We start from the raw sequence: 24,546 nt of genomic DNA, 5'->3' as shown, positions 1-24,546 counted from the left end.
GGGTAAAGGGGAAAAGATGGACAGTTCACCGATTAATATACCTGCTGATTAGTAGTATAGGTTAAGAAGGAGAATATTAAGAAAAGCATGTAAAGATAATTAAATGTATTGGTATAACTATGAGGGACTGTCAAGATGACTTAAAATGTATTAAGGCGGGAGGGAGAAAGAGCAAGTGTAAATGTGTATAGATTTGATGAATTGTAATTGTGACAATGAGGTTGTTTGCATTAGCTTTTTTTTCCTCTTGTCCTTTTTGTTTAAAAAAAAGAAAAGATTAAATATAATATTTTTTTAAAAAAACGCCAAATATCGGCCAATATATCGGTCTACCTCTAGTTTACAACCACTTTAACCACTTCCTTACTGGGCACTTAAACACCCCTCCTGACCTGACCAATTTTAAGCTTTCAGCTCTCTCACACTATGAATGACAATTACTCAGTCATGCAACACTGTACCCAAATGATTTTTTTGTCCTTTTTTTCATACAAATAGAGCTTTCTTTTGGTGGTATTTGATCACCTCTGGGTTTTTTATTTTTTGCGCTATTAATGAAAAAAGACCGAAAATTTTGAAAAAAAAATTTTTCTTCATTTCTGTGATAACATTTTACAAATTATTAATTTTTCTTCATAGATTTTGCCCACAATTTATACTGCTACATGTCTTTGATAAAAATAACCCAACATATTTGGAAATTATTTGGTCTGTGTGAAAGTTTTAGAGTCTACAAGCTATAGTGCAAATCATAAAAAATTATCACATCTGATCACACCTGATGTACTGAAGGCCTCTCTCATTTCTTGAGACCCTAACAAGCCAGGAAAGTACAAATGCCCCCCAAATAACTCCTTTTTGGAAAGTAGGCAGAGATGGGTACTGAGGCGGAAGAGATGGGTACTGAGGCGGCAGAGGTGGGTACGGAGGCGGCAGAGGTACTGGTGGGCACCAAGTGTTTCCCGGGCACTGTATGGCACTGATTGTGCACTGTATGGGCACTGATTTGCACTGTATGGCACTGATTGGGCACTGTATGGTACTGATTGGGCACTGCATGGCACCGATTGGGCACTGTATGGCACTGATTGGGACTGTATGGCACTGATCGGGCACTGTATGGCACTTTAACTCAGAACTTTCTCGATCCTCACATGCGGTGTCAGTATGAGGAGGGAGAGCCGGCAATGAGAGATGATCTCATATGTTTACATTTGAGATCATCTCTCATTGGCCGACGATCGCGCTGTAAATAGCCGCTGTGATTGGCTATTTACCGCGATCTGTGATTGGCTGTGTCCAAGGGACACGGCCAGCACAGAAGTTCCCCGATGCGCGCTCGGAACGAGGAAAGGGGCGGCCGTAAAAAGACAGCGTCCCAGAGAAGTAGAGCCACCCTGCGGCCGTATATAGTCGTACGGCCGTCGGGAAGTGGTTAAAAACAAAACAAAACAAAAAAATATTTCTCGGCCTTTTGGCTAAGATCAAGTGTAGTATCTGTTCTTATCAGTTGCCAATAGGTGGTGCTAAGCTGACTGTCCCCGGTACCCTGTGGCAGGGGGAAAGGGATGGCAGTCGGCGGACGCTAAGCCTGTTGGCGTGGAGGTGGAAGCCTTCTGATCGGGACAGAGAGGCATGAGGTCGAAGCCAAGAGGCCGGGTCCTTGGCCGTTGGCCTGGATTTGGTGGTATCTACCCCAGTCAGTTGTTCTGGAGGGAACCCTTGCTTCTCCTTTAACCGGGAAGGAGCGGGTAGTACTTCCAGAATGTGATTAGGTGGGAGAGATAGGGGTTGTGGGTAGAGCCTGCTTAGGTGGGTTCTCCCCAGCCTCTTCTCCCACCTTCCTGGCTGGGAAGGGTGCTGCCGGTCCGGACCGGGGGCTAGGGACCGTTGAAAAGCCCGTGGAGACTGTGCCCCTGGAGTGGCAGTCTAGGGGTGCCATACATTGCACGAGTGTTTGAGGGGCACTCATCGTGTGGCACCTTCAGGTCACTGATCTCCACAACACACTTTTCACACCTGCCGCTTGGGCCGGGCCTTTTGGCTAGGACCAGTGGAATTTTTATCCTGGCCGGAGGGCCGGCCAATGTATTTCACATTGGTCACTTTCCTCACTCTCCCATCTTCCTTTTCCCCACTTTCTTTTATTATTTTTCCCCGTGTTCTGTTTTGTTTGTCACTCTTTTTGTTGGTGCTTGCATTTTATGTGTGGCGAGTAGGGTGCTGGTCCTCGGGCCGGTCTCTGAAAGTCTTGGGAGTTGGTGGACTCGGCCTTCTGGTTAGGTTCACCGGCTCTCATGGGGTCTCCCTTCGGGGGAGCCTCACCGAGGAGGGTTCTGTTTCGGCAGTCCCTCCGAGGATGTTGGGTCCTTGTGGCTTCGGCTGCTTGGACCAAGATGGGTCCATATGGCTTCGGCTGTATGGACCACAGTAACTCTTTTCCCTGTCAGGAGCCTAACGCCCCGGGGGATCAGAGACGGGTCCTTTTCGGAGGACCACTGACGTATGCACCCGTCGCAGTTTTTTGTGATGTCACTCTTTATGTGTGTGCACATTTTTCCCTGCACCGGGTGGAGTTTTTGGGTAGTGTTTTGCACGCCACAGGCTTTTCAAAAAAATTGGTTATCAATGTGATGGGTGTTGTCACTAGCTAATAGGAAGCAGCAGGTGGTACACTTTAAGTACGTTTGGTGAAAACAATTTTTTTCCAATGCATTTTTAGTGCCCTGGGTTTGAACTGTACCCAATAGGCAAGCTATAGTTATAGGCCTATTCAGCCTGAAGCGAAATCTATTTCTGGATCCAGTTAATCAATTTGATATACTCGCTTAGGTATACATTCAGTAGGAGGAATTCATAACCTTTCAGTAGGAAGTTTATTTGTTACTGATGATAAACCTACACTGCAGCAGCTCAGTAAGGAGGATGTGGTTATAGCCTGAGGTCTCAAAACTCGTGTTTAACACCTTGACTTTGCTCATAGATCCACAGATAACATTTCAGAAGCTCCTCCCCCACTGTCTCTGTTTCTTCCAGACCCTCTTTCTCTAAAAAAAATACAATTCTCACACAGCTCATGATGTCGAACATTTGTGCACTCACCTGCATGGCCGTCCTGGGATTTAATATTTTTTTGCTTTAAATGGATACCAATAGTCATAAGATCCACCCTTCACCACCTTGTGACTGTATGGAGCAGAGGCCAATGAATCAGATTAATAATTCGGTCATATTACGACAGGTGCTTATTAAGAGATCCCAGCAAAAAAGAAGGACTTCTCCAGCCAACTTCAAGTCAAGGGTCTTCATCCTTACGCCAAGATATCTCAACTACTATGAACACCGAAATGGGGTGAGTAAAGTCACACTAGTTGTTCATAGAGAACATAGCTGCCTATTTAGAGCTGCATCTGTCTTTGGTTTTTATTTCGTGTAATTATTGTATTAAAAAATATTTTTATTTTAATGATTTTAGTCAACTAAAGTGTACTGGAGATTTTAGTCTAACTAAAATATGTCTAAAACTAAAACAATTCAGATGACCAAAATACAAATAAGAATATGACTAGAACTAAATAGAAGTTTGATGTCAACAGTAACACTGCTCTTATGACTATTACTCTACGGCCGCGTACACACGATCGGTTAAACCGGTGAGAATTAGACATGTGCATTCGTTTTCGTAAGAATGCATTTTCGTCCGAATTTTTTTTTTTTCGTTATCGTTTTAACAAACGATAGCGAAAGTGCAAGAAACGAAAACCGAAAGATCCGACATAAAAAATGCTTTATTTTCGTTTTCGTTGCGGTAAAAATTCGATATAGAGAAATTCGACATTATAGGGAAAAGATTCGACATTATAGAGAAAAGATCCGACACTATAGAAATAATAGATTCGACATTACAGAGAATAGATTTCGATTTATGAGAAAATAGATTCGACATTATTACTAGTCATACAACATTAGAATTCTTGTAGGCGGAATATTCGAATGGAAATGTACGATTCGGCGTAAAGATTCGACGTTCCGTCAATTTTTTTTTTGACCATTAGACAGAAACCAACAAAGATTCAACGTTCCGTCGAATATTCTTTTGACCATTCGACAGAAACCAAGTATTATTGGATTTTAGGACGAAAGCTATTCCCCAACGAAAAACAAAATAAATAAAAACGATTTTCGGGAGTAACTAAATAAATTTATTTTCCAAACGAAAACGAAAAAACGAAACAAAATATTCCAGTCTGCACATGTCTAATGAGAATGGTCTGATGGACGGTTTTCATCAGTCCAAACCGATCGCGTGCGGACGCCATCGGTTATTTATCCATCGGTTAAAAAAAAGCCAACTTGTTATAAAATCCACGCATGCTCAGAATCAAGTCGACGCATGCTTGGAAGCATTGAACTTCGTTTTTTTTCAGCACGTCGTTGTGTTTTACGTCACTGCATTCTGACACGATCGGTTCAGTAACCGATGGTGTGTAGGCACAACTGACCATCAGTCAGCTTCATCGGTTAACCGATGAAAACGGTCCATCAGACCGTTCTCATCGGATGGATCGATCGTGTGTACGAGGCTTAACTTGTACTGTGATCAGCTGTTTTTTAAAGATTTTTTTTGTATGATTCCAGCCACTATCCTTCATGAGGAATAATCATCTGTTGCGTCTGTGCTATAAACTTGGTTCTGGATGCAGAGTTGGCCAAAGGGGCATAAAGGAATGCTCTGCATGTCTCCATCCAATATCCTAAAATGAGAAATAATACCCTTATTTTGGGGATTTGGAATGGAATGAAATATGTAAACACGTATTGTTCTAATGCCGCGTATACACGATCGGTCAAACCGATGAGAACGGTCTGATGGGCCGTTTTCATCGGACCAAACCGATCGTGTGTGGGCCCCATCGGTTATTTATCCATAGGTTAAAAAAAAAGCAATCTTGTTTTTAACCGATGGACGTGCCTACTAACGATCGGTTTTGTTCCAAATCCACGCATGCTCAGAATCAAGTCAACGCATGCTTGGAAGCATTGAACTTCGTTTTTTTCAGCACGTCGTTGTGTTTTACGTGACCGCGTTCTGACACGATCGTTTTTTTAACCGATGGTGTGTAGGCACGACTGACCATCAGTCAGCTTCATCGGTTAACCGATTTGCATGTTCATATAGCCTAACCATCCTGGGTCCTGTTTTACTTAGACACATACTGTTTTAACTGTAATGCCGCGTACACACGACCATGTGGGACTTCGCCCAGATGATTGACGTCTCGAGAAAAACTTCCCCCTCGGCGGATAAGGCACGTCACGAGTTTCCGAAAGTAGCCGAACTGCGTGTCGGCTCTATAAGGCGCCTGCGCAGTCAGCTCTACACGGCTCCTAGTCGGTGCGCAGGCGCCGTATAGAGCCGACTCGCAGTTCGGAAACTCGTGACGCGCCTTATTCCGCCGAGGGGAAGTTTTTCTCAAGACGTCAATCATCTGGGCGAAGTCCCACATGACACTGCGCCTCTGCATAGGAACGCCTACTCCCGCGGGAGTGTGTACCCGGAAGCCGGGTGGAAAATAGCAATAATACGGTATGTACAGCAAAAAAACAAACAGCATACTGTAAATGTTGGAAGTATGCAGAATGTATTGTTATATACATGTTTTTAGGGTGAACCTCCGCTTTAACCACTTCCCGCCCGGTCAATAGCATATTGACGTCCGGGAAGTGGTTGTATTATCCTGGCTGGACGTCTATTGACGTCCTGCAGGATAACAGCCGCCGCACGCCCGTGGGGGCGCGCATCGCAGCGATCGGTGGTGTGATGTGTCAGTCCGGCGGAGGCTCTTTGCCACGTGACCAGCGTGTCCAATCACGGCTGATCACGATGTAAACAGGAAGAGCCGTTGATCGGCTATTCCTCACTCGCATCTGACCGACGCGAGAAGAGGAGAGCCGATCGGCGGCTCTCCTGACAGGGGGGGTTTGCGCTAATTGTTTATCAGCGCAGCCCCCCCTCGGATGCCCACACTGGACCACCAGGATGCCGTCCAGGACCACCAGGGAAGCACCCAACATGTGGATGGCCAGGTAAGTCCCCATGGCCATCCACATGTTAAAATGTATACATAACATATGCCAATCAGTGCCCACAAATGGGCACTGACTGGCACCATCATGGCACAAACAAAAATTGTGATGCCCAGCAATGCCACCCACCAGTGTCATCAGTGCCACCCACCAGTGTCCATCATTCCCACCTATCAGTGCCCATCCGTGCCCATCCGTGCCTATCCGTGCCCACCTATCAGTGCCCGTCCATGCCACCTATCAGTGCCACCCATAAGTACCCATCAGTGCCAGCTATGAATGACCATCAGTGCCACCTATAAGTGCCCATTAGTGCGGTATACCAGTGCCACCTATCAATGCCACCTTATCAGTGTTCGTCAGTGCCGCCTTATCAGTGCCCGTCATTGAAAAAGAAAAGGTACTTATTTACAAAATAAATTAACAGAAACAAAGAAAAACTTAGTTTTTTCAAAATTTTCGCTCTTTTTTTATTTGTTGCGCAAAAAATAAAAATCGCAGAGGTGATACAAAAACCACCTAAAGAAAGCTCTATTTGTGGGAACAACATGATAAAAAAAATTGTTTGGGTACAGTGTAGCATGACTGCACAGTTGTCATTCAAATTGCGACAGCGCTGAAAGTTGAAAATTGGCTTCAGCAGGCTTACGTGCTCGCTCCCGAGCCAGCTCTATGTGTCACACAGACCACGGCTCAGCCCTGCCCACCACTCCCTCATTACAGCCAATGGCTCCTGCTGCTGTGTCCCAATTAACGAGGATGTAGAGAGCGGAGAGATCCTCTGCTCTTGTGCACATTGCAGGTTCAAAAAATAAAAAACGCAGAGGTGATCAAATACCACCAAAAGAAAGATCTATTTGTGGGAACAAAATGATAAAAAATTATTTGGGTACAGTGTAGCATGACCGCGCAATTGTCATTCAAATTGCGACAACGCTGAAAGCTGAAAATTGGCTTGGGCAGGAAGGTGTATAAGTGCCTGGTATGGAAGTGGTTAAAGTATCTTTTTTTCCCTTAGGGCTGTATTGTCCATAACCCCACCAGGTACAGCGTTTTAGACATTTTATGTGGAAGTTCAATTTTTTTTTTTAAAACATTTTACATTTTGTTATATTTTAACAGATATGTGGACATGTGCTAGGAGTATATATGCATGTTTTTTTATTAAAGTGTTTTATTGCTGTTGTAAAGAGTATCCTGATACATGTTGTTCTATGTACTCAATGACAATAAAGTATATTATCTTATCTTATGAAACAAAAGTTGTTCCTATAGTTTTACTTTAACTCAGTTGGGGGCATATTATTTAGTAGTTTTGTTTTAGTGACAGAATCGCTTTAAAGTAAAGTAAATTCTCACCAACAGGGACACGGACATCCATAAAAACTTCATAGGAGGTTTAACCCTTCTGCATTATATCCAAACTACAAAAAACATGTTTTTTCTCTTCTAGCATTTATTTTAAATAATTCCAAAGGCATATTTTATGGTGTCTTGATTAAATCATTTTTTTAACAAACATGTTATACTCACCAGCTCTGTGCAATGGTTTTGCACAGAGCAGTCTCGATTCTCCTCTTCTTGGGTCCCCTGCCGGCACTCCTGGGACCTCCCCCTTGCCAAATGCTACCTATAGCAAGCCGCTAGCTATGGGGGCAGTCTTACGTGCTCGCTCCCGAGCCAGCTCTATGTGTCACACAGATCCTGCCCACCACTCCGTCATTACAGCCAATGGCTCCTGCTGCTGTGTCCCAATTAACGAGGATGTTTTTTTTTTACCTTAATGCAGAGAATGCATTATGGTAAAAAACAATTTACCTTTCCAATCACTTTAAAGCGGGCATAATGTTTTGCAAGCTAAAATTAATCACATTCAATAGTCCCTAAAACATATTAACCACTTAAGGACCGGACCAATATGCTGCTAAATGACCCAAGGGGTTTTTACAATTCGGCACTGCGTCGCTTTAACAGACAATTGCGCGGTCGTGCGACGTGGCTCCCAAACAAAATTGGCGTCCTTTTTTCCCCACAAATAAAGCTTTCTTTTGGTGGTATTTGATCACCTCTGCGGTTTTTATTTTTTGCGCTATAAACAAAAATAGAGCGACAATTTTGAAAAAAATGCAATATTTTTTACTTTTTGCTGTAATAAATATCCCCCAAAAACATATATAACATTTTTTTTCCCTCAGTTTAGGCCGATATGTATTCTTCTACCTATTTTTGGTAAAAAAAATTGCAATAAGCGTTTATCGATTGGTTTGCGCAAAATGTATAGCGTTTACAAAATAGGGGATAGTTTTATTATTTATTTATTTTTTGCTACTAATGGTGGCGATCAGCGATTTTTTTCGTGACTGCGACATTATGGCGGACACTTCGGACAATTTTGACACATTTTTGGGACCATTGTCATTTTCACAGCAAAAAATGCAATTAAATTGCATTGTTTATTGTGAAAATGACAGTTGCAGTTTGGGAGTTAACCACAGGGGGCGCTGTAGGAGTTAGGGTTCACCTAGTGTGTGTTTACAACTGTAGGGGGGTGTGGCTGTAGGTCTGACGTCATCGATCGAGTCTCCCTATAAAAGGGATCACTCAATCGATGCAGCCGCCACAGTGAAGCACGGGGAAGCCATGTTTACATACGGCTCTCCCCGTTCTTCAGCTTCGGGGACCGATCGCGACGGGGCGGCTATAAACGAATATGCCGCGCCGTCGTCCCGGATCGCTCCTGAAGCCACGGGAACCGCCGCATGTACCGGGGGGGGTCCCGATCGGACCCCAGACCCACGTCTAGGCATGGACGTACAGGTACATGCGGCGGTCTGGAAGTGGTTAATAGCTCCCCAATCGTTCCAGAAATCATTGCAAACACTTGCCTTATGTCCTCCAGCTCATGTTGTGGTCGCATCCATCATATGTGTGGGCATGTGAAGCCCAGTTCCTTTTTCTTCCTGGTTTTCAGGGAGAGGTGCATGCTGGGAGACTCCTGGGAAATGAGTGTCATCATTTCTCAGGAGGCTATGGGGTCTTGGGACAGGAAGTTGAACCTCCTAGGACCAGGAACTAGGCAGATTACAAAATCAGCCTAGTAACAGCCAGATAGAAGTGAGTACTTTTTTTTCCCTTTTACATTAAAGGCAAGCTGTTAGAAAGAAAGTTCATTTTTAGGGTGGAAGAATAGGTCAGTGTTTCTCAACTCCAGTCCTTAAGGCGCCCCAACAGGTCATGTTTTCAGGATTTCCCTCAGATAAAACGGCTGTGGTAATTACTAAGGCAGTGAAACTGATCAAGTCACCTGTGCAAAATAATGGAAATCCTGAAAACATGACCTGTTGGGGCGCCTCGAGGACTGGAGTTGAGAAACACTGGAATAGGTAACATTCTGTAGGGCAGTGGCTTTGATCTTTGCCCCTTTAAAGGGCTATTGCACCATAAGAATCTTCTACCTCCAACACACTTCTGAGGGTATCAGATGCCTTGTTTATTTCTGGGGGCTATGGTTCCACTCTACAGCTCCTATGTCACTACATATTTAAATAACAAAATCAGCTTTGTCCAGAGATTTCATTCAAAGCTTTTTTTCTGCTATTGTATGTCCTCAATCTGACCAGCTACAATTATCCCACTTCCTCTGAGTCCAGGTCATTCTGGACCTGACGCAGCCGGTGGCTAGATAGTGAAAGGAGAAGCAACACAGTGATCAGCTCCTCTTTCTGTCACCCTGCTTTCTGTTCCTATCAGCGTTCTTCCTCCCAGCACATGAACTTCACCAGGCTGACACCAGGTCAAATTTAGGTGCTTACACTGCTTGCATTAAAAAAATACATTTAATGATTTATTAATATACCGTATATTCTTGAGTATAAGCCAACTTTTTCAGCAAATTTTTGGATGCTGAAAAAGCCCCCGGCTTATACTCGAGTATCCCTGTGTCATGCTGCAGTCAGAGGCTGTCCATTGTAACAAAGCCCCGCCTCCTCGTCCACGATGGACGGAACACTGAACACTGATACAATTCTGGGATCAGTGTTCAGTGTTTCGTCTATCACAGACGAGGAGGAGGCGGGGCTTTGTTACAATGGACGGCCGCCAACTGCAGCATGACACAGCAGGAGATCAAAGGTAAATGAGTGAGGGCACAGCGAGGCTGCAGATGGACACAGTGAAGCTGCAAATGGGCACAATGAGGCTGCAGATGGACACAGCGAGGCACAGTGAGGCTGCAGATGGACACAGCGAGGCACAGTGAGGCTGCAAATGGGCACATGGAGGCTGCAGATAGGCACAGTGAGGCTGCAGATGGGCACAGTGAGGCTACACATGGGCACAGTGAGGCTGCAAATGGGCATTGTTGACCCGCTTTTTCACTTACAGTAGCTGCTGCATTTCCCACCCTAGGCTTATACTCAAATAAGTTTTCCCAGATTTGTGTGGTAAAATTAGGTGCCTCAGCTTATATTTGGGTCGGCTTGTAATACTCGTATATACGGTTTGTATTTTATATTTGCTTAAAACCTTATATAAACCCAATTATTTGTATTTTTAAATGGCATTTGTCTATGAGAGTGCATTAAAAATCTGAATGTCATTCAGTTAGGGTTTACATCTATTTTATATCTATTTGTGGGGTTATTTGGGAATTGGTTTTGCTGGTATGTAAACTCAAGCTTCAAAGTGGTCAAGGATTGTCTTACTATTATATTATATGATATATGCAGGGAAATTAAAATTTTGTATAATTAGCACATTTGCAAAAATCTCTGCATTAGCGCCATAATATAAGCCTAACTTCAGACTTTTTTTTAGTCTTGGATAGAGTGAGGGAAAATAAGGGCTCTTACACATAGGAAACTGAGCCAGTTCAATGTAATTGTTGCATATCCTGGGTAATTAGTTAGAAGCACCTAGTGAGAAATTTATGATATACTGCGGGAGGGAGGCCGCTCTGCCCTGGATTACGTATCTGATACTTGATCCAGCACTTCCAGGTATGGAGCGTGATCACCACCCCTGCTGTGCAGTGATTTGGCACAGCAAAAGCCGATCAGTGGGTGCCAGCCAATGAATGATCAGTTCATGGTCACGTATGGGAAGGGAGCTCTGTGTTGTAAACAACACAGAACTCCAAACAGGAGATCTTGCTGTTTTTTTAATTCCCTTCAAAGCAGGGGAAAAAAACAGCAAGATTTCTTAGTAAAAGCACCACATAACACATACATTACACATACTTAGGCTGGATCACCCATAGATGTCAACCCCTTCCCAGAAAGTGTTTAGTATTAGCACTGATCACTGTATTGGTGTCATTGTGGATGTCAGTGTCAGTTAGTGTACTCCCCAGCCAGTGTCAGCTAGTGTCAGATTGTCCGCCATACTATCACAGTCCCGCTATAAGTTGCTGATCACAGCTATTACTAGTATAAAGGATAAATAAAACATTCCAGTATCTGTACCAGGTGCTATAACTTTCACACAAACCAAATAATATACACTTATCAGGATGTCCTTTTTTTTTTTTTTTACTAAAGACATGTAGCAGAACACGATCAGATTTTCCGTTGGAAAAACCTTGGATGTTTTTTCCGACGGAATCCCGCTCAAGCTTGGCTTGCATACACACGGTCACACAAGTTCTCAGAACTTTCGACATTCAAGAACGCGGTGATGTACAACACTACGACCAGCCGAGAAAATTAAGTTCAATGCTTCTGAGCATGCGTCTGAATTGCTACAGACATTCTTATTTTCCGAACCAGCTCTCAATCTTTTTTTGGTCGGAAATTATGACAGCAAAAGTCCAATGGACCATACACGCGGTCGGAATTTCTGTTCAAAAGCTCACATCAGATTTTTCTTGTCGGATTTTATGCATTTGGCATAAATCCATCAAGAAATTCGATTTTTTTATTTTTTATTTATTGGATATATTTTATAGCAGAAAGTAAAAAAAATAATGTTTTTTATTTTCAACATTTTTGGTATTTTTTCATTTATATCGCAAAAAAATAAAAAACCCAGTGGTGATCAAATAGCACCAAAAGAAAGCTCTATTTGTATGAAAAAAATGATATGAATTTCATTTGGGTACAGTGTTGCATGACCGTGCAATTGGCAGTTAAAGTAGCGCAGTGCCGAATTACAGCATTGCATGACTGCGCAACCTTCAGTCAAAGTAGCGCAGTGCCGAATAGCAAAAAATGTCCTCTTCGTGAAGCGGGTAAGACCAAAAAGGGTTAATTAACTGCATCTCACTTTCCTGTTTAATAAACATTTTTAAATGAACTTACAAGCAAGGCAACCATTTCTTACCAAGAGCGTCTAAACTTTTGAATTAATAATTGGACAGTTAGAGAGGCTGCAGCCAAGGTTCATAACCAGGCCTGTACACACCTACTAGTAACACGGGTCTACTTCCTCTCTAAAGTACAAACCCCCCCTCCGTGGGAACAACAGAACAAACAATTCTCAACTGTACAGGTCCAGCGCTATTGCACACCTACCAGATCCTGCCAGTTTGTCATGTAAGTTGGTGGAACTATGTTGGACCCTGCCTGAACTTGAAGTCCTACATCAGTGTCCTACATTGGAGATGCTGGGCAACTTTGGCTCCTGCACTTCTCACATCTATTCTGTTGTTTCACACAGCCACTAAATCTTTCCACAATGGCATGAGTCACTGAACATTTAAAGATCATTTGCTAAAATACTTTGCATCAGTGGGAACATTTTGATGGCGATTTTTGTCATATCAAAACAATATGACATCCTATTGGAAAATCTGTTGCACAATGCACAGCGCCCCCATAGGCTTGCATGGGGCTGTGCTCAGATGCCTCGTACACGCGATCGGTTTTCGTGACAGGAAAGGTGCGATGTGAGATTTTTGTGTGTATGCTCCATCACACTTTTTCTGTCAGTTGTCCTGCCGAGAGCAGGATCTCAATTTTCGTGACAGGAAAAATTCCTATCGCGAATCGCGTTCACCTGTATGCAATTACGGCGCGCAAAAAACGAGCATGCTCAGAATTAAGCAGAAGAGTCGAACTCCCTATTAAGCCCCGTACACACTATCAGTTTTCCTGCAGGTTTTTCTCTTCAGGTTTACCAAAACCATCTAATATGAGGTCAAACCTTAAGGCCCCGTACACATGGTCGGTTTGGTCCAATGAGAATGAACTGAAGTTCAGTTTCATCGGACAAAACCGACCGTGTGTATAGGTTATCGGTCTGTTTTCCTTCGGTCCAAAATTTTAAAACATGCTTCAAAACCGAACCGATGGACCGCTGCCCCATCGAACCAAACCGATGGTTAGTACAGAAAAGCATCGGTTCAAAACCCGCGCATGCTCAGAATCAAGTCAACGCATGCTTGGAAGCATTGAACTTCGTTTTATTCAGCAGGTCGTGTGTTTTACGTCACCGCGTTCTGACCCGATCGGATTTCGAACTGATGGTGTGTACACACATCAGGCCATACGGCCACTTCAGAGGTGAACCGATCAAAACGGTCCATCGGACCATTCTCATTGGTTTTGTCCGACCGTGTGTACGGGGCCTAAGAGTTTCAATTTGTATGCAATCGGGCAGGCCCTTGCACTACATGGTTTTGGTAAACCTGAAGAGAAAAACCTGCAGGAAAACTGATAGTGTGTATGGGGCTTTAAACTTCATTGATCTCGGCTCGTCGTATGTGTTGTACGTCACCACGTTCTTGACGGTCGGAATTTTTGTCCAAGATTAGTGTGACCGTTGTGTATGCAAGACAAATTTCAGCCGTTTTATACAGGCTGCCATTGCTTACCTTCAATTGAGAACGTTAGTTGTCTGGTTGTAATGCAAAAGTTTCAATACCTCTAATGCCCGGTACACATGACCGGTTTTCCCGTCGGATAAAAAAATTATGGGTTTCCCAATGGAATTCCTCTCAAGCCTGCCTTGCATACACACAGTCACACAAAAGTCCGGTGAATTTTTGACTGCCAATAACGCGTGACGTAAAAGACTAATGCCCTGTACACACGATCGGTTCGTCTAATGAAACCGGACTAATGGACCGTTTTCATCAGACGAACCGATCGTGTGTGGGCCCCATTGTTTTTAGAACCTGTTTAGAACCTGTTTTAAAATGTTCTTATGGTTAAAAAAACGATAGTGGGGAAATCCATCGGTCAAAAATCCATGCATGCTCAGAATCAAGTGGACGCATTCTCGGAAGCATTGAACTTCATTTTTCTCTGCACGTCGTTGTGTTTTACGTCACCGCGTTGGACACGATCGGATTTTTAAACGATGGTGTGTAGGCAAGACTGATGAAAGTCAGCATTATCGGATATCTGATGAAAAAATCCATCGGTCCGTTTTCATCAGACGAACCGATCGTGTGTACAGGGCATTAGACGTGCCAAACAAATGAAGTTCAATGCTTCTGAGCATGCGTCGAATTGTTTCCAAACATGCGCTTTTTTTTCCTCCTCGGAAAAGCATACAGACAAACGTTTTTCCCGCTAGGATTTTTCCTGACGGGAAAACAGAGATCCTGCTCTCTTTTTTTGTCTCGCAGTTTTCCCTTCGGAAAAATTGCGATGGAGCATACACACGGCCGGGATTCCCAACGATTCATAGCAGTTTTCCCATCGGAAAAAAACGGTCGTGTGTACGAGGCAATAGTCACTGGACCAGAACTAATTGTTATATAGAGTTCTGATATTGACATTGAATGCTTGTTCCTGGTCCGCAGTTTGCAAAGTACTGGGCTTGGAGATGGCCAGGCAACTAGCATTTTCATTAGGAAGTCAGACATAACATCTTACTTCTTTCAGTTAAAGTTTTATTTATTATTATAGTATAATTACAAGAAAATGAATGCAGTAACATAACAAACATTATTCTCTGTCCCCAGAAAGTACGTAGTCTCAGAGGTTTTGTTGAAGTGGATCAGATTAAATGTGTTGAAATTGTTACCACTGATGTCAGCATTGCCTGCAAGAACAAGTACGCCTTTCAGGTAAGTGTTTTATTTCATTTTTTTTTCCGCACAGTGTAGTACAAGATAAGTATAAAAGCTGTTTGTATATTCACTCAGCGGACACATTATTAGGTACACATTGCTAGTACCGTGCTGTCAAAAGAGTCTACTCGTCAAAATCTTCAAACACATCACTTACGGTGACTCTCCAGCAACAGTGGGCCAGATTCACATAGAAATGCCCAGGCGCAGCGTATCAGAGATACGCTATGCCGCCGTATCTTACCTGGCTCTAAGTAGAATCCAGGAAGATTTCGCACCGTAAGTTACGGCGGCGTAGTGTATCTCTCGGCGCGTAATTCAAATCGGCGGGTAGGGGGCGTGATTCATTTAAATGAAGCGCGTCCCCGCGCCGATTGAACTGCGCATGCTCCGTTTCGAAATTTCCCGCCGTACTTTGCGCAAAATGATGTCGCAACGACGTAATTTTTTGAACTTCGACGTGACATACGTCCATCCCTATTCACGGACAACTTACGCAAAAAAAAAAAAATTCTAATTTCGACGCGGGAACGACGGCCATACTTTAACATGGCAAGTCTATCTATACGCCACAAAATAGCAGCTTTAACTATACGCCGGAAAAAGCAGACTAGAGACGACGTAAGAGAATGCGACGACCGCGCGTACGTTCGTGGATCGTCGGAAAAAGCTCATTTGCATACCCGACGCTGAAAACGACGCAAACTCCACCCAGCGGACTCCGAAGTATTGCATCTAAGATCCGAAGGCGTACGAAGCCGTACGCCTGACGGATCTTACCCAAATGCTGTTGTATCTTGGTTTGAGGATTCAAACTAAAGATACGACGCAGGAAATTTGAAAGTACGCCGGCGTATCAGTAGATACGCCGGTGTACTTGCTCTGTGAATCTGCCCCAGTAATTGCAGATTTAGACAGCAGCGTATACACTACGGTACACAATATAATGAGTGGACATTGTTTATTCCGCCCGCTAGTAACCTACAACATCGTTACTCCAAGGCAGTGACAACTTTTTTACTTCTTAGCCAGTGTTCTGTCAAAACAGCCAACTCGTCGTGTACCATAGTGTAAACACTGCTGGTGTTCTGTGAAAACAAGTCGTCGAAATCTGCAAATACAACCGCTGGAGAGTCACCGGAAGTGACATATTTGGAGATTTTAACGAGTTGGCGCTTTTAACAAAACACCAGGTTGGACCCCTTTTGCCTTCAGAACTACCTTAATTCTTCGAGGCATAGATTCAACAAGGTGTTTGAAAAATTCCTCAGAGATTTTGGTCCATATTGACATTGTAGCATCATGCAGTTGCTGCAGATTTGTCGGCTGCACATCCACATACACATTTTGGAGGTAGCCATCAGAAGATGGGTACATTGTAGTCATAAAGAGACGGACATGGTCAGCAACAATACTCAGGTAGGCCGTGGCATTTAAACGATGCTCAATTGGTACTAAGGGACCAAAAGTGTGCCAAGAAAATATCCCTCACACCATTACAGCAACACCATTCTCGGAGAATTGGTGCCAGAAAACTATCGCATTATAACGCAAAACAGAATAGGGCAAAGAGGAGGAGGCCTGGCGGTGATCCACAAGAATCACATTACAATCACTAAGCCAGCCCTTCAAAATCCTCTTCCATTCATGGAAACCCTTACTCTTCAACTTCAAACTTCCCCCCAGGAGACTGTTCACATTCTCCTCTGCTATAGGCCACCTGGGCCAAAATCGCAGTTTTTGCCATCTTTAACGGAGTTTATATCCACTTATACCCTTAACAGCAAACACCTTTTGCTGCTCGGGGACTTTAATCTGTGGGCCAACTCCGCACAGGATCCCATTGCGGAAGCCTGCATCGATCACCTAGAGGGATTAGGGCTACAGCAACTTATATGCGGGCCAACACATGCTTCAGGTCACACACTCGACCTAATTTTCAGACAAAATCTGAAAATAAACATTTTGGGAAATGAACCTTTGCCATGGACAGACCACCATGCAATCAATTTCATAATCTCCAAAATTCTCCCAGTGATAAAAGCACCCAAGCCGGTGACAATACACTGGGCTAGATCTCAGAAGAAGCTCCATTCGGAACTCTTTAAATCTACCTTGGGAAACAGAATCAAAACAATCCATCCACATCAAACAGCCACAGATACACTGGATGCCATAAACGCAGCCCTGCTACAGTCAGCCGATTTAGTAGCACCGAAACGCAAAGCCTGCATCCGAAAAAGAAAGTCTGGCTGGTTCAACAACCAGCTGTCGCTTCTGAAGCAAGAGCGCAGAAGGGCGGAAGCCGCCTGGAAAAGAAGCCCTGCAGAGGATAACCTCATCATCTACAAGGCAATAACAACACGATATCATAAAGAAATCTTCAAAGCCAAGAAACATCATTTTTCTATGGCGATTAACAGCGCCCTAAACCGCCCCCGCAAACTCTTCAAGATGGTCACCCAGACCATGAATCCAGGATGTCTTGAAGTCCCCAACTCAGACACCCAAGAGTTCTGTAATGAACTATCGGATTTCTTCATCAACAAAATTGAAAGAATCCGGGAAAGCATCTTGCAAAACAATACCCCCCTCAACCCCACCGTCAATCAACCACAAAACACCCACAGAAACGCTCTACAATCAACAAAGTTCACTCTGGAACCGATCTCCAACGATACCACAAAAAATATCATTGGTGCTTTGCGGAACAGCACATCGCCCAATGATATCATCCCCACCAAACTGCTGAAGGAATGTGCCGACATCCTGGCACCACCCATCACACAGCTTATAAACCAGTCATTTAAGGAAGGCACAGTGCCATCCCTGTTGAAAGAGGGCACAATCCAGCCCATCTTGAAAACACCTAACCTGGATCCCAAGGACCCAACTCACCGCCGTCCCATAACAGGCCTAAATGTTCTCTCCAAGATAATGGAGAAAGTAGTGGTACAACAGCTGCAACAGCATCTAGATACCCACAATCTACTGGATCCATTACAATCAGGCTTCCGTCCCGGACACGGGACAGAAACGGCCTTACTCAAAATATGGTACGATGCCCTCGAGGCCGCAGACGAAGGAGAATCTTGTCTCCTGGTTCTGCTGGACCTAAGCGCAGCCTTTGACACAGTAGACCACAAACTGTTACTGATGCGACTAGCCAAGGTAGCAGAAGTCGCAGAAGGTGATTTACCATGGTTTTCTTCCTTTCTTGAAAACCGATCACAAACAGTTAAATTGGGTTCTTTCACGTCGGTAAAAGCGCACAGTGTCATGTGGAGTCCCCCAAGGATCCCCCCTGTCACCGGTGCTTTTCAACATCTATCTTCGCCCTCTCTTTGATATTATCAGTAGCCAAGAACTACTCTATCACTCTTATGCAGACGATACGCAACTGTATTTTCGCATCTGCAACAAAAAGGATCATCATCCCAGTTTAGAGAAATGTCTCTCTTTGATAGAAAACTGGATGTCAAAGAGTTATCTTAAACTCAACAGTTCAAAAACAGAACTTCTCATGTTTCACGCCAGCCGAAAGAGTCAACTGGCAACTACCTGGACACCCCCGCCCATTCTGGGCCAAATCATCACCCCTAGCTCCAAAGTCAAAAGTCTCGGGGTCATCTTCGACACCTTCATGACAATGGACGCACAAATAGGGTCAGTAGTCAGCGGAGCGCACCATCTGTTGCGCCTACTACGCAGACTTATTCCATTTATCCCCAAAGAAGACGTAGCAGTCGTGGTGGGAACAATCGTGAATTCCAGACTGGACTATGCTAACGCCCTGTACCTCGGACTCCCGAAGTACCAAATCTCCCGTCTGCAAGTCGTTCAGAATACGGCCGCCAGACTGGTGACTGGGAAAAAAAATGGGAATCAATCTCACCTTCGTTGAGAACCCTTCACTGGCTGCCAGTAAAAGACAGAATTGCATTTAAAGCACTCTGCCTGACACATAAGTGCATCCATAGGAAGGCTCCACAATATCTTTGCGACAAGATAGAACCTCACAATTCGAATCGCGTTCTGCGATCCACCGACCAAAATCTGGTCAGGGTACCAAAAACCAAATACAAGTCCAAAGGAGAAAGAAGGTTTGCTTTTCAGGGTCCTAGACTATGGAACGCTTTACCAACCAGCATTCGGTTGGAGGAAAACCACCTGACTTTCAGAAGACAGATCAAAACTCTGCTCTTTTGATGTCATGAGACACGAACAACTAGCGCCCAGAAGCGATTCAGTTCGCATGCGCCGCGCTTTATACGTTTTTCATTCATTCATTCATTCACCAACCTGAACCATTGATGGATCCATGCTTTCGTGTTGTTTATGCCTAATTCTGACCCTACCATCTGAATGTCACAGCTGATATTGAGACTCCTCAGACCAAGCAGCGTTTGTTTGGTGAGCCTGTGTGAATTGTAGCCTCAGTTCCCTGTTCTTGGCTAACAGGAGTGGCACCCAGTGTGGTCTTTTGCTGCTGTAGTCCATCTACTTCAAGGTTTAATGCGTTGTGTGTTCAGAGATGTATTCTGCATACCTTAGTTGTAACAAGTTGTTATTTGAGTTACTGTTGCCTGTCTATCATCTTGACGCAGTCTGCCCATTCTCCTCTGATCTCTGACATCAACAAGGCATTTTCGTGCACACCACTGCCGCTCATTGAATATTTTCTCTTTTTTGGACCATTCTCTGTAAGCCCTAGAAATGGTTGTTTGTGAAAAACACAGTAAATCAGCAGTTTTTTAACTACTAAGACCAGCCCATCTGGCACCAACAATCATGCCACATTCAAAGTCACTTAAATCCCCTTTCTTCTCCATTTTGATTTCCTCGGTTTAAACTTCAGCAAGTCTTCACCACATCTAGATGCCTAAATGCATTGATTTGCTGTTGTGTGATTGGCTGGTTAGAAATGTGTGTTACCAAGCAATTGAACAGGTATACCTAATAAAGTGTCCGGTGAGTGTAGTTATACTGCCAGATAAAAAGATAGTTAAAGGAAAGTGGACCTGGACGAAACAAAAAAAGATTTTTGCTGTCATATACAGAACATCTAGAAATGTTATTTATGCCTGAAAGTGTTACATTCTTCCCGAAAATATTGCATTTCCAGTGCCTACAGCTTAATAGTTGTTAAGTGCAGTGTGTGATCATCTGTTGCACTGTGGCCTGTGAATGATAGAATTACATAATTTGTAGATATGTGTACTGAGCTGTTTACTTTTCACCTTGCTGGAGAGAAATCTGTAGATGAGAACCTGTAGTGCAAGGATCTCCCTGTTTCTGCTGTATTCATTCTGTTGATCTGTGCTTCCTGCACCTTTCCTGCTGCTTTCTAATAATTCCCCCACCCGTCTTTGGGTGGGGGAGGCATGACAGTATCGTTTTTTTTGTGCTTTAATCTTGTGACAAAAACAGGAAGTTTGCGGGTGCTGCAAGATTTCAATCCATGGTGGCGTATTGTGTTACCGTATTGTGTTACCCTCACTTTTTTCATCATCCTTACCCCATGAGGCGAAATATTGCATGGAGCTCCAGACTGAGGGCGATTGATGGTTATTTTGTATTTCTTCCATTTGCGAATAATCCCTTCAACTGTTGTCTCCTTCTCACCAAGCTTCTTGCTGATGGTCTTGTAGCCCATTCCAGCCTTGTGCAGGTCTACAATCTTGTCAATGACGTCCTTTGACAGCTCTTTGGTCTTACCCATGTTGTGAGGTTTGAAAGGAATAAGAGATTCTGTGGACAAATGTATTTTATACACATAACGAGTTGTCGTTAGGAGCACGTTAAATTGACAGGACTAATCTGTGTACCACATGAACACATACTGTAGACAGTCTGTGGGAGCCAGAATTATTTTTGGTTGGTAGGCAGGGGCGGACTGACAACTCATGGGGCCCCTGGGCAATAGGAGGTTATGGGGCCGCTGGGGGAATAGATTATGGGGCCACACAGTGTACACACATACAGTATACATACACAGTATACACACACAGACACACAATATACACACAGGCCCAGATTCACAAAGGAGATACGACGGCGTATCTCCAGATACGCCGTCGTATCTCTGAGTCTGATCCGTCGTATCTATGCGCCTGATTCATAGAATCAGTTACGCATAGATTTCTATTAGATCCGACCGGCGTAAGTCTCTTACGCTGTCGGATCTTAACTGCATATTTACGCTGGCCGCTAGGGGCGTGTACGCTGATTTATGCCTAGAAATATGTAAATCAGCTAGATACGCAAATTCACGAACGTACGCCCGGCCGACGCAGTACAGATACGCCGTTTACGTTAGGCTTTTCCCGGTTAGTTACCCCTGCTATATGGTGGCGTACATGCGGCGTACCAATGTTAAGTATGGACGTCGTTCCCGCGTCGAATTTTTGAATATCTTACGTCGTTTGCGTAAGTCGTCCGTGAATGGGGCTGGACGTCATTTACGTTCACGTCGAAACCAATACGTCCTTGCGGCGTACTATGGAGCAATGCACACTGGGATATTATAAAAGGAAAATAAATCAGCGCAAAAAATGACAAATGAACCCCTGTATAGCAGCTGAACACCAGGGTCAATAATCACAAAATCCCTGTAGAGAAACAAATACAGATGGTGCAGCGCTCAAATAAAATAATAAAAGATGAATAGAAAGTCCATAAAATCGCAGTACACCTCCAGTGAGTGCCAATGTAGACAGACAGATGACTGTGTAGGTAACTTCACACGTGCTAGACACACATCCACCACCACATGAAATGGCCTCTCACCTCACCACCTGGACCCTTTGATCATGGAGGGTCAAATGCGCTTTATGTGTAAATATCAGCAAATCCAGCAGTAGTAGAGACGTCACAGAGAAACCGATAGGTCACGCCAGGTCATGTAATAAACAAATGCCAAAACATAGTGCTCTCCGTTTGGATAAACGATTTAATCGTAATAAAAGTAAAAAAACACTCACAATGAAGGCACCACGATCGGTGTCGATGTATACATTGTGTATATTGAGCAAAGTGATAGCCGCGGGTGACGCCACAAACCTCCCTCCGTACGCGTTACGTCCTCTATGGGCGGGGACTTCTTCAGCGGTGATACACTGGGATATTCCACAGACGGCACATGCGCCGTTCGTGAAAAACGTCAATCACATCGGGTCACAAGTTATTTACATAAAACACGACCCCCTGTTCCAAATTTTAATTAGGCGGGCTTACGCCGGCCGGTTTACGCTACACTACCGCAACTTACGGAACAAATGCCAAAACATAGTGCTCTCCGTTTGTATAAACGATTTAATCGTAATAAAAGTAAAAAAACACTCACAATGAAGGCACAACGATCGGTGCCGATGTATACATCGTGTATATTAAACAAAGTGATAGCCGCGGGTGACGCCACAAACCTCCCTCCGTACGCGTTACGTCCTCTATGGGCGGGGACTTCTTCAGCGGTGATACACTGGGATATTCCATGGACGGCGCATGCGCCGTTCGTGAAAAACGTCAATCACATCGGGTCACAAGTTATTTACATAAAACACGCCCCCCTGTTCCAAATTTGAATTAGGCGGGCTTACGCCGGCCTATTTACGCTACGCTGCCGCAACTTACGGAGCAAGTGCTTTGAGAATACAGCACTTGCCCGTCTAAGTTGCGGAGGCGTAACGTAAATCGGATACGTTACGCCCGCACAAAAATACCCTGAACTACGAGAATCTGGCCCACAGTATACATACACACAGAATACACATACACACACTGAAAAAGTACTGGAGAGGCGGGGCAGCTATAATCTTGGGGGAAAAAAAGTATTTTTACATACTGTCCCTGGTTTTACTGAGGCTGGCAACCCTGATGGGGCCCCCTAGTGGCATGGGGCCCTCTGGCAGTGCCAAGTGCCCGAATGGTCAGTCCGCCCCTGTTGGTAGGGGATCAAAAACGTATTTTTCCCACAGTATGCTATTTGGGATGGTAAAGCCAGCTTGTAGCCTTCTAAAAAATATATATTTTGTTTCCTTCAAGTAAATATTTATGGGAACAACTGATATAATAGTGGGACAATATGGCATATTGTATGTAGGAGGGAAGATTATTCAGGCAAGTTTATTTTAACAGGACAATAGATGACTTTTCAAATATCCTGGAAACCTTTTTGTGTGGGTAATATCACACGCAGTGACTAGAGGTATATAAACCAATCCTACTGTTATATAGGCTCTCTGTATTTGGTAGAATCGGTGAACTTAAGGATGGAATTTATGCATATTTAAAAATAGACAGAATATTAGACAGGCTGGCATTACAGCCCAAGCGTAAATATGAAAGGCGCAATATGTAAAAAAACACACACAAGTCAAATATGTTTTACTAATGGTTTAATGAAGCTCAAGATTACAAGAGCTCTGATAGGGTTCATATGTTAGCAAGTAATGCATGTCACGCTATTTACACCAGATATATTTTATTCCCTTTCCCCAAGTGCAGAGGAAAGTTTATAAAAATTCTAATTTTGAATATGTAAATGCTTTCCAAACAAAATGATTTATATAGTTACCGCATTGTCAGTAACCAAAGAAAACTATTTTCTGTGTCTTTTCTTAGGTGCTCCATGAGAATTATTTTCTGTATATTTATGCTCCAGACAAAGAGAGCCGGCAACAGTGGGTGCTAGCTTTGAAAGAAGGTAAGAAACAGATTTAACTTATAGTGATAAAACGCTGGCATAATCACATTAACAAATAGCACATAAGTTAACATTCATCGGCAATATATATATTTGGCACAGATGCTTATCGTTCTTATATTATTTTGGTATGGAAGTAATTAAGTTGAAAGTAATTTTCTCTAGCTCTAACCCTGAACACCAGCCTAAACATTAACATTACCCTCTAAGCCTTAACGTGATTATAAAGTATTTTTCTGTTTAAATAACAAACATGTCATACTTACCAGTGGTCCCCTGCCAGTACTTTCAGTTTCTTATTCTTCCGCCGCTTCCTATGGAGTACCACCTGTGAGCTTGCTCCCGAGCCACCCTGCCTGCATCCATAGATACAGACAGTATGACTCAGCCCCGCACCCACTCCCTTGTCACAATATATAACTAACAGCAGTGGGAGCCATTGCCTCAGCAAAGCCTGTAAAAGCCACTACATAGAGGCACAGCGCTGGATCAAGTGAGGACTCAGGCAAGTAAAAGGGGAGAAGGGGGCGAAATTGTTAGCTAAATATTGTTTATCTTCATGCAGGGATTGCATGAAGGTAAAATATGTTTAGGCTGTAGAACTACTTTAACCACTTGCCACGCACCCACAGTTTTACTGTGAGCAGGCGGCAAAGCCAGGCCAGGCGGCGTACTGTTGCCCGGCACATGCACACTAGCGCACCTCCGGGAGGGCACAGCTGTGCAATCCCGTAACCAC

The 24,546-nt window shown here is 43.8% G+C and overlaps 1 protein-coding gene and 1 pseudogene across 1 annotated transcript in view; both read left to right on the top strand.

The window, feature by feature from the left end:
• The first annotated feature begins 1,458 nt into the window (after positions 1-1,458).
• On the top strand, positions 1,459-1,589 carry LOC120933958 (annotated as a pseudogene).
• A 1,404-nt stretch (positions 1,590-2,993) lies between these two features.
• Positions 2,994-24,546, top strand: part of ITK (IL2 inducible T cell kinase) — a 72,904-nt gene continuing 51,351 nt past the window's right edge. Inside the window, exons 1-3 of the mRNA XM_040345083.1 lie at positions 2,994-3,352; positions 14,996-15,100; positions 23,726-23,807. Coding sequence (XP_040201017.1) covers positions 3,143-3,352; positions 14,996-15,100; positions 23,726-23,807 — 397 coding nt within the window. The 5' untranslated portion in view covers positions 2,994-3,142. The remainder of the gene's footprint in view (positions 3,353-14,995; positions 15,101-23,725; positions 23,808-24,546) is intronic.

The sequence above is a fragment of the Rana temporaria genome, chromosome 3 (genome assembly GCF_905171775.1).
Source record: "Rana temporaria chromosome 3, aRanTem1.1, whole genome shotgun sequence".
In the NCBI taxonomy this organism is placed as follows: Eukaryota; Metazoa; Chordata; class Amphibia; order Anura; family Ranidae; genus Rana; species Rana temporaria.
Note: the sequence above shows the minus strand (reverse complement) of the source record. Positions and strands in the feature narration are given on the sequence as shown.